General features: G+C 31.6%; 1 protein-coding gene across 1 annotated transcript; it reads right to left on the bottom strand.

Moving 5' to 3' along the window:
- Positions 1-3,001: 3,001 nt before the first annotated feature.
- Positions 3,002-16,238, bottom strand: LOC110110269 (heterogeneous nuclear ribonucleoprotein Q). The gene is made up of 8 exons (XM_020841664.2): positions 16,089-16,238; positions 13,913-14,402; positions 13,713-13,829; positions 6,391-6,531; positions 4,038-4,205; positions 3,579-3,947; positions 3,387-3,469; positions 3,002-3,294 (listed from the first exon to the last, which is right to left on the bottom strand). Exons 2-8 carry the CDS (start codon positions 14,369-14,371, stop codon positions 3,186-3,188), a joined length of 1,446 nt encoding a protein of 481 aa, XP_020697323.1. The 5' UTR covers positions 14,372-14,402; positions 16,089-16,238; the 3' UTR covers positions 3,002-3,185.
- Positions 16,239-16,877: the final 639 nt, after the last annotated feature.

The raw sequence follows: 16,877 nt of genomic DNA on the forward strand, positions 1-16,877 counted from the left end.
GAATTTGAGATGAAATCGAATTTGATCGGGTGATCAAAATAACAAGATACCATCCCTGAATGATGAGAAGATATCTACATAATTTTATATAAAAGTGCAGTGCCCAATATAACATGTTGGGACAAATTTTTCACTAGTAGAAAAGGTGTATCTATGTAGTATGCTTGTTGACAAATTTTTATTTGGTCAGGTGACCTGACGTAGCTCTACATTCGGACGGTAGTAAAATAGTACTACGTGTTCTTATTCTTTACCACGCGGCCCGTCAACTAGACCCGGAACGGACCCGGGATTGCTATGTTCGCGTATTGCTCGGTATTGCTAGGTATTGGTCGATTTTACTCGGCAATAACGAGAAATACCATTATGTGAAGACCAATACCTAGCAATACCGAGTTTTGCTAGATATTGCACGGTATTGGTCTTGACAGAGCGGTATTTCTCATTATTGCCAAGCAATACCGAGCAATACGCGAACATAGCAATCCCGGGTTCCGGTCTAGGTCGGGTCGTCGGGCCGCACGATAAAGAGTAAGAGCACGTGACGACATGTTATTGGTATCCGAACGTAGAGCTACGTCATGTCACCTGACCTAATAATTGTTCGTTTGTTGACATACTGCCACCTTGGATAATTTGTATTTTATCTCCATATTGTTACCATTAGCTGAAGTTAGCTTTTACATGATTTTTTCAAAGAATTACGAAGGAACTATGCCTTCTTTTATAGAGTCCATATATGTTCCACTATCTACCAAAACAGTAAAATTAGTGATCACATAAATTTTATGGATTACTTATATAAGGCATATAAAGTCAAATTTCTCTAGCCTTAATTTTAACTACTATGATAAATCTCATTTCACTTGAGATCTTCAGCATCCGAAACACTATTTTTCTTATGTTGGCCTTCTTCCTTTTCTAATGGCTATATGAATACAATGCATTTTTTATGATTCTAATCCTATAAATTAATAATAGATAATGCTTTATTAAATAACTACACATTTTTAGTAGGGCCGCAAATGAACCGAGCCGAGTCGAGTATGTGAGTGTTCATGTTTGTGTTCATTTAATGTCAGCTTGTTCAAGTTTGGTTCATGTTTGTTCGAGCTTTATTGTTTGTGTTCATGTTTGGTTCGTTTAAATTAATGAGTGTTCATGTTCGGTTCATGTTCAGTTCATGTTCGTTCGTTTAGTGCTTATCGAGTTTGTTCGCGAACATATTTAACGAATTTTTTTTAACTATCAAACAAACATGTTCATGAACATATCTATGAAAAAACACATTTATAATAAAAGCAATTGTTTATGTAACAAAGACAATGATATAAGTGAATGACAGGTGTCTTAACAATTATGTGCCAAAAAAATTGAGTCAGTAAAGTGTGTGTTTAACATCTTAATGTTGTACAAAAAATTAGCACTCATAGATAAAAATAGTAGGATTAGAAATTCATGAATAATTCAAAAAGGAAAAAACCATGGGGCCCGGCTCAGATGAAAAATCCACTATATATTAGAGGATATAAATCTTTCTTTCTTTACCCTTAGAGATAGGATACGAAATGAGCATATACGTGAAAAGGTTGGAGTAGCTCCAGTTGAAGATAAGATTAGAGAGAGTCGCCTTAGATGGTTTGGTCACATAAAAAGGCGGCCTTCCGACGACCCAGTTAAGAGAGTATAGGTATTAGATTTGACTTGTGTTAAGAAAGGTAGGGGTAGACCTAAAAAGACTTGGTTAGAAAATATTAGGAATGACCTTTCTTTATTAGATTTAAACGAGAATTTGGCTTTTAATAGGACACAATGGAGAAAAAGGATTCATATAGCCGACCCCACGTAGTGGGATAAAGGCTTGATGTTGTTGTTGTTGTATATTTTTAAATAATTTTTTTATTTAAAATAAATCAATTTATTTAAAAATAATTATAAAAAATAAACATTTTAAATATTTTTTATAATATTATCATCACCTACCTAATCACTATCATCAATCACCACCATCATATAAATTATCTCATATTCAATAAAAATAAAAATACCTTTTAATTTAATATCAAAACCAAACAATCAAACAAAAAAACTAAAAACAAAAAGCAAAAATGATTCCAAACCACCTCTTAATTATCAATAAAATTAAAAAAAAAAAAAACTACAAAAGACCCCAACCTATTGCTCGTAGAAACATAAAAGCAACTTGAAAAGAAACCTTTTAACATTAAAAACGACAAGCCACAGATTATGCACCCACTTTTGGTTTAGTTGATACGCATAATCAGCAAATATGCATAGTACAAAACAAGTAATTGAAAGAAACTTTCTTGGGTACGCCTTTACAACAACACTAAATTGATGTAGCTAGCACCTTTATGGCTCACATTACTAAACGTTCTGTTAAAACAGATTCACACACACATTGCATACTCAAATTCAAGATCTCTTAATTAATAACCTAAACTCTCAATCAACAGATCAAAATGAGATGTATAAAAATGCCCTGTTGTGTTTGTTTTCTACACAAATAATGAAACACCAGGGAGGGAGAGAGAGAGACGCACATAAGAGTAATGATTCCGTCATGTTACCAAATACATTCGGAAACCAATAACAAAACGCCACGTCACTAAAGTGCTCGGTACAGGCGCTCGGTACACTCTGTATGCTCGGTATTTTTACCGGACGCAATAAAAATTCCATTATGTGACTCTAAAGGTAGCATTAAGTTGCCTTCATGTAGCATCCCAAAACCGCTTAATAATTAACAATGCACTGTTTACTGTGGTTTTGTTTAAAAAAAAAAACAGTCCAAACTGGTATTTATTTCTAGTTAAATAGGGCATTACTCACTATATTCTCATCACAAGCTACAATTTCTTTCCAACAGGGCATACAAACACTATATCTACCACAGCAGGATCATGATGAGTATTTAGAAGGTATTCTAACTCCAGCTGGGTTAGAGAAGCTCAAATGCAAGAGTAAAACACACACACTATAACAGAACAGAAATGTCTTAGCACTCGATAAAATTTCATGATGCATAAATTACAAAACACAATACCAGAGATAAAAACTACAAAGCTTGCAATTTCTTTTAAGGCAACAAAGAAAACAGTCTCAGCTACAGGTTCTTCAGTGAAACACTAGTACTTACTACAATGACATTGTTACATCGAAGCCTAGTATGGATTGTAGCGGCGTCCCCGGCTGTTGTCATTTCCTTTACGGCTACTGCCAGATTTACTGCCGCCGCGAGATGGCGGAGTTATTGGCACTCCAGGTTGTTGCCTGCAGAGCATTCAAGAAAGAGACATTTTAAGTCTTGCAAATACTACATTTTTGCTGCAAATGAACGCTCAATTTGTGAATCAATTACTTACACAACATAAGCAATGCGCCCATCAGGTAACATTATGGGCACCATTGCGGTGCCTGCAGCATGTCTGTTTCCATATAACATGGTCTGCAAACCGCAGTGGATTATTACAACAAACAATATATACATATGGAGAGAGAGAGAGAGAGAGAGAGAGAGAGAGAATAAACTAAAGGAAAAGGGAAAGAAGTCATACCGGTGTAAAACCTGGAGAAAGAGGACCATAAGCGCCTCCCATGATTCCATATCCAACACGACCAGCAGCATAATTTGGAAGGAGAGCACCTTTATGTGAACCGGATCCAGACTCCGCCTTCTTATCAGCTGGTGGTTTTGCGAGGGAACACTCGAGAATTTCACCATTAATTTCATATCTCTCGGTGTTTTTAAGTGCCTTCATGGCGGATGATCTTTCTGCGAAATGAACAAAGCCAAATCTCTTTTCCTGCCCAGACTTTGCAGGAGGCAATACGACCTTTGAAATTTCCCCATGGTGTTCGAATAGCTTCTTCAACTGATCTTGGCTAACATCCTTGGGTAAATTTTTAACATAAACTGACTTTATCTGCAAATAATAAAGAGCATCAGTAAATAAACTGTGAACAAAAGACCTAGACTGGAAACAAAGAAGATTAAGATGAGTAAATTTTAATACTTGAGAAGATGAATCTCCACTTTTAGGATCAGCCCAGCTTACAGTAGGGGCATTAGAATCTAATTTGAACTTTGGAACTGCCATTTTTTTCCTTGCATATTCAGCACAAGCATGATTGTAGAACTCAATAAAAGCGAATCCTCGGTTGCGGCTAGAATTTTGTGGATCCTAAATGTTAAGATAAGACACTTTAACTTTAGAAAGATTCTCAACTTGGGAATACAGAATCAGCGTGAACACTAAATTTGGTATCAATGAAGGTTGCATTATCAAGACAATTAGAAGTAACTAAGTCAACAAACAAAATAACAAAAACAACAATGCAAAGCAAAATAAGGGAATTCAATTTTAGGCAAGAATAATGTGACTATGAGACAATCTTAATAAATTTTCAAATTGAATCAATTATTTAAAAGATCTATTTGAATGCTACAATATACCAAAGAGTTGAATGCGTTAAATTAAAACGGGTAGATCAGGTTTAAATCTTTTGATAAATTGTTGCCACTAAATCTATATGTGCTGATATAAAATATAAATTTAAATAGCAATGTGTGCAACTCAAAATATATAAGAAATGAGGAACCAATTGGAGGATCAATTTAAGATTTGCAAGCAAGTAGATTATTATGTTCGAGGTGATTTTTGTGTTTTTGAATACTGTACAAGATTTAAGTTTTGTAGCTGAAATTATTTACCTCTAGACTGTTGTGTTATCATTTTTTTCTTTCATTAAAGATCTTAACAAGAAATTAGAGATGAATTAAACTAAATTTCACCAAAAATAGAATATGAAGCTTTATATGAAACTTTAGATGTTGAGGAATGTTACACTTGTTCTAATACACGTGTTTACAATCCCTAAAAAAATTCATTATCATCTCCTCCACAGGTTATCAGACACACCAACTCAAAAAACATGTATAGTTTTTTTTTTTTTTTAATAAATTAAAAAAAAATCATGTATACTTGATGAATTTTCCTTCTAGAATATAGTAGATGCAGCAGTTGTATTTACAATATAAATCTACATTTAATATTGTTGAACCTAAATTGCACATATATTAGGTCATGTTTATGAGCCTAAATCTATACTTAATAGGAGCCAACATTTAAGTCTAAATGCAAAATTGAGACTAAAATCATACTTGAATCAAAATTAATCTTAAATTGACATTAAATACGAACCTGAACTTCTGATAAAAATGAAATATATTTTTGAGCGTGAATAGACTAAATAATGACTATTATAGATTAATCAATTGAACAGCCTAAACCAAATAATGAATATTATAGATTAATCAATTGAACAACCAGATAACACAACCTCTGATCAAGTATCTATTTAATTTATTGCAATCTTTTATTACTTATTTCTTGATTCACCTGCTCATAAGTCATAAATAAGAACCTTAAGGAGAGTGAAATTAGATCACTTCACTTCAATTCATATTTCTAAAAACCTTATAATTAGATCCTTAAGTTTGATTATACATTTCAAATTGGTTCTTTGATGCAGATCTACTAGGAATCAATCAAATTTAAAAAATGTCGATAAGTCAGGCAACTTAGTTGAGACGAACAGATAAACCATGGATAATTATCCATTATTCACTTTTCATTTATCATTTCCAACGAACATGTGGTTTTCACAGCAAATGGGAAAACAAAAGGCAAAAAAGTTTATGAAAAAAGCCAGGTTTCGCAGCAGATAGGCATAAGTTCTAACCATTAGCTTCTATACTGTGCTTCTGTCTTTAGTTTTCCATGCGCTTTTTTTCCAAATTTCTTGACAATTTATCTTGACTCTATCTAGGGTTTTTATAATATTTTTACACAATAGTCTCTATTTTTCCCCCTAATTAGCTTATTTATTAATAACTCTTGGGTTTACATCGCTTTGAATAAGGAGAAATGCGACCTCATAAAGGAAAATGGTATTTTCATCACATGAAACATTTAACGTTCAATAAAATGTCCCACCTATGATCATGCGAACCTACTTAATCACTATTTTTACCTATGTTAATAAACAAGTCAGGTGCCACTTTGAAGACAAACAACTAAAATGATGGACCTAGGTGAAATTTGAAAAGGAACTAAGGGCCCCCTTATGGAATTTTTAAAAATGTTCACCAATGTGAGGCGACCGTTGATCTCAAGAACATGGGTGTCAGGATTTTTAAACAAATGTAACCACCGTGGGGTCCTTTGATCTCAAGAACACGTATGTAATTGACATATTATAAATTATTATACAAAGGAAAATTAACCATAAACAGGACAAATTTTATAAAAGCATAATGAGAAATTTTAATACTAAACCATAGTTTTGAGAAGCAAAATATCTTGCCTTCATCAAGTCCACACTAGTAACTCCCGGGCCAATCTCCAGCACAGCCTTCTTTAAATCATCCTCAGACCAGCTTCTGGGAATATTACCTAAAAACAGCCTATGTTTTGCTTGAGACGCAGAACATTTGATCCTCTTGCCCTGAGAAAGTCCATAGCATAATACTTGTAAGTTTCACAAGAACCAAAGATACCTAAAGTAACTACCAAGAGTGGCACGGAACTTTCAATTGTAGTAACTACACAAGTATTAGGTAGGACGCCAATCCCAAGTAGCACACTATAATTTAATCGTGCTGTGATGAAAAATAAATAAAAGTTGCCTCAAAGGAATCCACACGCGGTGTTCCATAACTTAATCCAATTGAAGTAAAAGTAAGCAAGGATTGACTATGCTAAAGTAAAATTAGATGAGATACATCCAATTTTAGAGCATTGAATGAGAAGATAAGGAAATGCTACCCACCATGACTAGAAGAAAGGTAAATATTGCTTTTTTGCAATAAATTAATTGATTAAATGGAAGGTTGAAAAAGCAAATGGAATTTAGAAAGGTTAGAAATAATTGTATGCTGGGAAAATTAACAATAAATTAGGTTGAGATGATAGTGGATGGATTTGAAAAATAAATTTATTAAGATGAACAAGGAGAGTGACAGAACAATTGCAATCAAGCTAATTATTGAAAGTGATCTTATAAATTTGGTTAATATTTATGCTAAACTTGGATAAGAAGATCATTTTTAAAATTAATTTGGCAAGAGATAGATAAATACAACATTACCTACGAAAGAAGAAAAAAATAACTAAGGTGACTTAATATACATATATAGTTTCAGCGTGATAAGCTACAAGAGGATTTTCAATGACTATGTAATAAAGATGAAAATAAAATGAGAGATGTACTTGAATTCATATTAGCCTATAATATTGCAATAGCAAACGCATGAAATAAAAAGAGCACCTAATTACTTACAAAATTGGAGTCACCAATCAAAAATATACTTATTTAATAGATAGTAGAAAATAGTCAAAAATACAAATATTTTTCCAATGATTGAAAGTTAATTTCAAAAGATAGTTCAACCAGACAATATAATGACAATTTTCAATTTTTATTTTAGGAGTAAAAGAAAAAGATCAAAATAATAAGCCTAAGATTACATGACCAAATTTGAAAGGTAAGAAGTTGTTAATCTTCTAGAAAAGTTGTTAATATTCTAGAAACTATGCATTGTCGCCCACTTAACCAATCTTCTCAAAAAAGGCTCCTTTCAATGATTTTCACAATATAAAACTAGCAATATAATTATGCATCTGCCTCGAGAGTTTTTCACAATATAAAACGAGCAATGACAACAGCCACCGTTTTAACCTTACCCGATTTCTCAAAACCATGTATTATTGAAACCAATGCTTCAAACATCAGTATGGGAGCTATTTTGTTATAAAATAATCAACCCATCTCTTTTTTAAGTAAGAAATTGAGTACTAAATTATCATGATGTTATTAACGAAGTTGTTTGTAAGTGGCAGCAATATTTATTTTACTCAATTTGATATTTGCACGGATCATAAAAGTCTGCGTGAACTCCAAAAACAAATCATTCAAACCCCTGGCAACCAATATTATCTTGGTAAACTTTTAGGTTTTAATTTCCGTATTGAATATAAACCCGACAAAATAAATACAGTTGCCGATTCTCTATGAAGATTGCCAAAGGGCAGGGAGTCCCTTCATTCCTCTCTACTCTCTTTTTTCTTTACTCGCCCATTTCTCTTCTTTCTTTATAATTATTTTAAAACAGGAAGCTTTTCTCCAAATATCCTTCACATAACCTCTCAACTAGCCAACGGTGAACTCTCTCACACAAATTATCAATTCAGGGACAATATCTTATATTATCAAGGCCTTATTTATATCAGTAAAAATTCTTCACTCAAAAATAAAATTCTCAATGAATTCCATTCGGCACCTCTTGCAAGCTTGGGTATTCTCAAAATCATCAATTGAATCTCAACATACTTTTATTGGCCTAGCCTCCGCAAAGATGTTTTTTTGACTTCCTTAGCAAATGTCTTATTTGTCAAGAAATCAAAACCTTTACCTGCCTCATGCCAGCCTCCTATCTCCATTAACATTACCCTTACAACTTTGGGAAAATTTGTCTATGAACTTCATTACCGAACTACCAAATTCAAAAGGTTTTAATGCTATTCAAGTTGTAGATGATAGTTTACCAAAATATACCCATTATAAACATTTACCTACAACTTATTCAGCCTATCAAGTTGTCGAACAATTTGCCAGTATGGTTATTCGATTGTATGATTTTTCAAAAACTATCATTGTTTAGTCTGATAAAGACAACATTTTTAAGTAATTTATGGCATCATTTTACTTTAAGTTGCATTACACTTGATTTTAACACTGTATATCATCCTCAAACAGAGGTCCTTAAAATAATATTAGAACAATATATTCAAACTGAAATTTCCACCAATCCATAATTGTGGTTTACATTTCAATGTTGAGCCAAATTATGTTATAATGCATCCTTCCATCCAGCTATTCTAAATGACCACATATCAAGCTCTATACAGTCGTCTACCACCACCAATTCTAGCATATATCCATAGTACTTCTGACATTGACAACGTCAATACTCTATTAACATATTGTGATACTCTTTTACAAACCCTTACGCAAAATATGCCACAAGCCAAACACAGCATGAAAATGATTGCAGATCGTTATTGTCGAAATTTATAATTTCAATAAGAGGTCTAGTTATGGTCAAATTCCAACCTTTTTGCAAATCGCACACTTTAAATTGGACAAACGTTATTTTCGACATTTTCCAATTCAAGCTATTATCAGTCTCATGGACTACCAACTCACCCTTCCTTCTAAAGGTAAAATTCACCCAGTCTTCCATAATTTAGTTCTCAAACCATTTAAAGGTGATCATCCACTTCCACCACAACTCTACATGCTTTCATCCACAACAATCAACCACTCCTACCGCATACAATTTTAGCCTCTCACATTATACAACTTCATGGTCAGCCTCACCACCATGTACTCTTGAAATGAAACTCAATATGCTAGATATGCCACATGATAAAATTTTTCGACAAACTCTACTTCTTTTCCATCTCTCAACTTTGAGGACAATATTATTTTTCATGGTAATGAGAGTATTAAGCATAACAGGTTAAAGACAACAAAATGATTATTAAAGTCTATCATAGAAAAGGAAGAAGACAACCTGTGAATCAGACAGCCGAGCGCAAGCATATAATAAGAAACCAACCTACAGTTATATAGTACCACGCAACTTGGAATGCTTTTTAAATGTGCTTCTCCGTTAGAAAACTCCATTTTCTGAACTAATGTTTTTTAAAACTGTGTTTTACAAAAGCACAAAAAAAACAAACGAAGCCTTAGCCAATCTAAACCTTCGGCCCACTTAGACTAGGCCAAATCAACTTGTACACATTAGTTTTTTTAATTCTTCAGCAACCTGTCCAACATGGCATAAAACCCAATTAAACCGGTTCATCTGTCTTATAACTAAGCCCAAAATTGTTGTAATTCAGATCAAGGAATAAAATTTCTCCTTCTTTCTTGTCTTCTCTTTTCTTTTCTTTTATTTTATTTTGGAGTTTACACCTACTCTAAAGGTGTCTTTCTATTTTTATCTATCCAAGAACCTTATAATAAGTTGATAAGAGATTTAAAAAATGAGATTCTTATAAAGTCATACCTAATATGAGATAAGATATATAATTCTATTAAGAAGAATGTCATATAAATTTTAAGATAGTAAAAATTAATTATATAGTACTAAGGAGACTTGGTGGCGAATTGAGCAGGTATAAAAGATCATAATGGAAAATAAATGGGATTTTAAAATTGGCAAAAGGTAAGCATTATTGAGACTTATGATGACCTTAAAAAAACTAAAAATCTTATAAAGATGATGGTGCGCAAAACAAAGAATCACAACTTTTGATTAATTGTATAATAAGGTCAGTGTTAAGAAAAGAGAAAGAAAAATATTAAAAATTTAAATAATAGAAAGATAATAGATATTGATAAAGTAGATGCATTAGATGCAAAGATATTAAAATATAAATTAAAATTGAAAAAATCAAGAAAAGTCAAAATCATGCTTTGAGAAATTATTAAATGGGAGTTTTCAATAGGAAATGTTTTAAAATGGCATAATGAATAGGATAAAAAGTTGCATTATAAATTGATCTAAGAAAAACGAAGTCAAGTTAACTCTGAAGAGGATACGTAATGGTCAAAAAGAGACATTTATTGGGTTTGAAGAGGTAAGGATGTCATTGCAATGGTTTTAGCCAACAAATACTTCCTATGAAAATTTTGATGATGCCAAATGAGTAAACCAGAAATATTTTGACAATAATATTTAAAAACAAAGAAATGTTCAATATTGAAATAATTGTAGACAAATCAAACCTACGATCATGCAATTAAAGAGTAAGAGTATAGAACATTAGATTAGAAATTTTTTTGTTAATTTCAAATAAAAACTTTGATTTCACGTAAGAAAAATCCATAATGAAAGTAATTTTTATGTCAAGACAATTAATAAAAAAAGTTTACAAAGCAGAGAAAGGATCTTCATATAATTTTTTTTTTTTGCATGATTAATATGATTTTTATAAATCTTGAGAGGCATATAATCGAAAAACAAAACAGTTAATTAGTGTATATTAAGGGAAAAAAAGTTGTTTCAAAAGTATGCTTAAATTATTATTAAAATGTATAATGAAACATTGCCTAGTATTAGCAATGGTGGGGAGTGGCCAAGGAATTTTCAATTACAATAGAATACATAAATGATAAACAATTAGTTCATACTTATTTGTATAAGTCATGAACATGATATTAAAAGTGAGTTGGTATGGCATATGCCTTTTACAATTGACATAATCTAAATAAGTGGGAAGTCAAAATAACAGTTAGAAATGTTTAGAAGATAATACTCAGAACTTGTAAAAATAAAGATTGGTTATATGAGAAGTAATTTTAGTGAAATTAATATTAATATTTATCAGCCAATATTATCAAAAGATAAATTGATAGATATGCAAGATAGAATCAAATATCTTACATCTACTATACAAAAGAATAGGGATATAAATAAAGACATAACACATAGAGATAAAGTGAATCCTACATGTGATAAACTTTAAGTATGCTGAATCTACTATATAGAATAGTAAGAATATAAAAAAGGCATAACATATGAAGTTATGTTTGTATAGCCAAAATACAAGCGTCTCCATGATAGTACTCATTGGAAGGGATATCAAACTTAAAAAGAAAAATTTTTAAAACCCCAATTAAATAGACTACATTATATAAATTTATGTTGGGCTATAAATAGGTAGTTTATAACTAAGAAGCATCATGGAAAATTATTGAGATATATGTGTAGCAAAATTAGAAATGATAGATAGAGAATGATTCTATCAGATGAAAATTTGTAGCAGAATTAATTTACAATAAGATAATTGAAAACATATAAGTGGTTTCAAAATGTAAGAAGAAGGAATGAAAATGCACCCATTAAACAGAAAGACAAAATTAGTGTGAAAGAATTAGAAAAGAAAATGGTTGAAGAATAAGTTTAACACCTCTTACAACGCTCATAGGAATGAATGAAAATTAATGACTCATAAAGAAGGTCCAAATAATTGTGATTTGGGCTAATCATGATGATAATTAGTATTTTTGTGTTAATAATGAATAATTCAATAATTTAATAAATGATAAAGCTTTCAATAAACATGCATCTGCAATTTAAAAAAAAATATTGTTAAATTCTATAAAATATCTTCTAAAATGATATAAATGTTAATACTAGCCCTTAAATGGAGTGTAAATGAAAACTTGTCGACCAAGAGCTATCCAATCTACCTATGACCAGCACTTTGTGACCTCTGCATAGCACCTGGCATATATCATGGGACGCATGTCTTTTTTCCACTTTGCTTATGGACTTGAATTAGAATGGCATATCCTCAGCTCTTTGAAGGAAAAAAACAACAAATGTGTTCAAAGCACTGAAAGATTTAGGCTTCGTTTGCGACAGCTTTTAGGTTGCTTTCTAAAATAGCTTTCTAGTACAAAAATTTCTTGAATTAAAAAAATTTATACTAGAAAGTAATTTAAAAAAGCAGTATGAAAGCTGTCCAAAACGAAGCCTTAGTATCAAACAATTAATGTTTATGGCCACATAGTAGCTGGCATCTCATGGGCTGCATGTCTCTTTTATACTTTGCTTATGAACTTGCATGAGAATGGAAAATCCTCAGCTCTTTGGAGCAGTGAACGGCAAAAATAATCAAACCACTGAAGCATTCAGTATGAAACAATTTACGTTTCTGTGAGTACATAACATTCCAAATAACCCTCAACTGCAATTCTACTAAAAAGAAGCATGAAGCTCGGTAATTCAAAAATATAAGCAATTAATTCTTAGCTTTTTTAATCCAAATTGTTGGTAATTTCTTGAATTTACTAATAAACCATATAAATTAAACTACTTTTTAATATCAACTACATTTTCATTATTCTAGCAAACTTTAGTACAAAAAACAGTAACATGCTCATGTTTTCCACACCTTGTTTGATTTCCATCCAACCTTTCTACATGAAGACATAAAAAAATATGCACAAGTTCAAAACGAGCATATTGCATATGTATAATTAGAAAATGTAGTTTGAATTTTTTAACATTATTTAGCATTGCCAAATTACTAATTGTTTTAAATGTGCTTTAGATGCAAAAGACATGAAAATAATTTATTCATTTTGCATTGTTCAAAAAAATCAAAAGCAAGTTTAATCTTCATAATTCTCAAACAAACTAAAATAATGAATAAGGATAGATAATATTACTTCTAAAAGTACATCATAAGCTTCAAACTGCATGTGGTATATTTTTTAAAAAAATTAACATCATTTAATATTGGCCATTTAATCATTTTTTATAATATACTTTAAACTCAAATATGTCTTTTTTTGGCATTGTTCGAAAACCAAAAGCATCAATGTTTTGATGAGTTTATTACTTCTACAAATAAAATAAAGTAACTATAAAGTTTGAGAATCAATTTTGTAAAAGTATATTATAAGCTTCTAATGCGTACACCTAGGTGCATGAGTATTCCAAAATCCAAATACCACTTTAATGTGTGAGAACTGATCAACAAATAGGTGACTATGCAGTTTTTTGAGAAAACAAATTAAAGCATTTCTAAAGACAATAAATATACCACCTTGAATTCAGTATTGTTCAGTTTCTCAATAGCTGTTGCAGCCAGCTCCCTTGTCCTGAAAGTAACAAAGGCATAACCTTTATTCTCTGATGAATCTTTGCCTTTCATCATTCTAACCTGCCAATTTCAAAAGCTTCTATGAATTGAAATAATATAAAAACTTAAAAACATATTGATAATAAAAAGAAAATACAAATTACTTCAGTAACTTCGCCTGCTGGTTCACAAAAGCTTCTTAACTCTTCTTCAGTTGCATCAGGATGTATGCTTCCAACATATACCTCCGATCCATGTGGAGGAAGCTCAAGTAGTTCAGCATGCTTCTTGCTTTCATCATCCAGGTTTTCACCATCCTCTTTCACAGGATCTTTAATGGCCAAAGTTACACTGGCTTCTGTAGGTGCACCATTAACAAGATCATTATCACTCCCCTCATCAGCTCCTTCTTCTTCTTCTACTTCTACTTCTTCTTCTTCTTCCTCCAACACCTCTTCCTCTTCTTCTTCCAACTCCTCTACTTCTTCCTCAATTTCTTCATATTCAACCTCTTCTTCCATTTCTTCATAGCCATCAAGTTCCACCTGCTCTTCAGGCTCAGCGGGCATTACAGGCTCAGTTACCTTAGCAGCAGCAGCAGCTCTTGCTCTTGTCTTCGGCATTTTCTGTATCTAATGGAATCTTGGAAAGCAACTGTGGAGAAGAGAAGCCAAAAGCATTTGCGGAGGAAGCATACAAATTTTTGTTGGAAGGAAAATAAATGAATGGATGAGAGGAATTCCAAAGTAAGAATCTCATCTCAATCCAAGCCATGGAAAGCCCCAAAGGAGTCTCAATTTGACAGATCATTTGTATTGGATGATAACAATAGTAGTAAACATAGAACAGGTAAGAGAAAGATATAATCATGATAACAGATAGGATGATACTCAACAGGGTCAAAATGATGTAAAGAATTTTAGCTAATTTAGAAAGCAAGATGAAGTTTGAAATATCTTGCTTTTGTTTAACTGATTAAATTATTCAAATCCCAACAAAATGATTCCAAAAGAGAGGGAAACCAAAGAAAGGGGGAAAAAAGAAAAAAAATGTGAGAAGCACAGATAACAGGGAAGTAACAAATAAGTTAAGTTCTAATACCTAGAATAAAATATACATACAAGTAGGATGCACAAAGACATCTATGAAATGCTGCAGTAAAAAAATTTTAAATTCCACTGTGCCTATTACAGTGGAAGAAGATACAATCAGGTAAGTTCAACTCTTGATATTCTTAATCCTAATGCATGATATTATTTAGAAATACCTACCAGCAGCCAGATTTTAGAACACGGGTACAGAAATATTAGGAATCAAGTCACAATAAATGTTTAAAGGAACAAAAATCCACTTTCATTACAAGAGCAACATAAGTTAAAAGAATATCAAGTTTTTCATCATCCAGATTATAAGATAATTTAGTCAACAGCTTCATGATACCAAAACCAGACCAGTTATCAATATAATTCTTAAAATGCTATGACAGTTAAGGGTCCATAATCAGGAAAGACTTGTTTCCAACTAGCAAACCACCTAAAGCCTGGACCTGATACTACATTTATTAGTATAAATGTACTCTGCATATTGTCAATTAACATAACCTAATAATTTTTTAAAGGAAAAAAAAACCCATCATAATAAATGTCATGAGTCAAAAGAATATAGCCAGCAAAACATACAGTATCTCCATCCTAGTCAGTATATCCCGAAAATTGAAGAAACCAAGATATATGACTGGTTTTGTTGGATTCAGTAAACGGTATGCTTTAAACGAGTCATGGAGCCAATGATCAGGAGCCATTTAAACAAAGAAGGCCAGCAGATGGTCTATGAACAAACTCGCAATCTTGTAGATTATTTTAAAGAAATGATTAAGGAAATAATCAATCAGCAGTAACATGCAAACAAAGGAACAAGAGAATTCCTTGGATTTCCTTCAAATAAAATGTCATAATGAAAATGAAACTTCCTTACGCTATGCTAATTAACCAGAGAGAAACATAGCCTATTTGGTTCGCAGATCAAGCTCAGAAGAAGCTTACAAGCATTCAATAAATCGTCTTTGAAAATCCACTTAAAAAAACTTCAATTTTAAGCTCAGCTTCCCAATATACCTAAATAAATCTCTAGATCTCAGGGAAAGAAATACGCAAACGAACTTCAGACCCAGGCACTTGATTGGAACAAGCAGAGAAGGAAAATAACTCCAAAGATATCTTTTGTAATAGGATAAGATCATGAGCCGTGAAAGAAAAATATGAAGATAAACCAATAGAACCACAAAAATTTGGAAAAAAAAAACACCATAAAAGCTTCCGAAGTAAAAGTGCGAGAGCATACCGGATGATCGAGTGGAAAAGCCGTCGAGAGCGAAAGTCTCCCTGCTTTGGATGCCTATCGACAGCTATGAATGGAGCGGAACCCTAATTTTGGTATTTATACATAATTTACGAGCATACCGCCATGCCCCGTCCTGGGACGCCAATTATTTTTAATTTTAGTTTTGGAGAATTTACATATGATAAATTTTTTTATTTATATATTTAACACATAAATTTTTAAATTTATTTAAATAATACAAAAAAATTTAAATCAAATCAAAAATATTATAAATAATAATTTATTAAAAAAAATGCACTTGAGATTTAAATGATTTAAAAATAAAAATAAAATTTAAGCATTAGATATATAAATAAATAATAATTTTATGATATGCATATAAATCTGATAATTTTAAAGTTAATTTTTCCACTTATTACTCCCTTGATTCATTAACTTGCTAAGTATTTTTTAATAAATATATTTAATACATTATCATAAAATCTATGTGATCACGCACAAATCTTAATACATATTAAAATTGAGAACTTTTGAATTCAAATTTAAAATCATATGAACTCTTATTTCAGCAAACTAATAATCTATTTGAACATCTAAACAAGATGAATTCAACCACAAAAAATGATTTGATCTAAGTCTAAATAGCCCATATCATATACTTGAAGCATCATTAGAATTTTATGATATTAATTGAGGCATCAAATAATCTCCATATCTTACAAGTTTATAGTTGAATCGAATGTCTCGACGAGACAAATTCAATAGTCCTAAGATCAGTAAATGTTGGCA

Source organism: Dendrobium catenatum, unplaced genomic scaffold (genome assembly GCF_001605985.2).
Source record: "Dendrobium catenatum unplaced genomic scaffold, ASM160598v2 fragScaff_scaffold_9, whole genome shotgun sequence".
In the NCBI taxonomy this organism is placed as follows: domain Eukaryota; kingdom Viridiplantae; phylum Streptophyta; class Magnoliopsida; order Asparagales; family Orchidaceae; genus Dendrobium; species Dendrobium catenatum.

What these genes read in the sequence shown, in the direction of transcription:
- LOC110110269 (XM_020841664.2), bottom strand. Translation starts at nt 14,371, where the DNA reads ATGCCGAAGACAAGAGCAAGAGCTGCTGCTGCTGCTAAGGTAACTGAG. An exon ending in TGAACAATACTGAATTCAAG is followed by an intron (nt 6,532 to 13,712) that starts GTGGTATATTTA and finishes GGACTTTCTCAG; the next exon opens with GGCAAGAGGATCAAATGTTC. An exon ending in TTTCTCCAGGTTTTACACCG is followed by an intron (nt 3,470 to 3,578) that starts GTATGACTTCTT and finishes TGCGGTTTGCAG; the next exon opens with ACCATGTTATATGGAAACAG.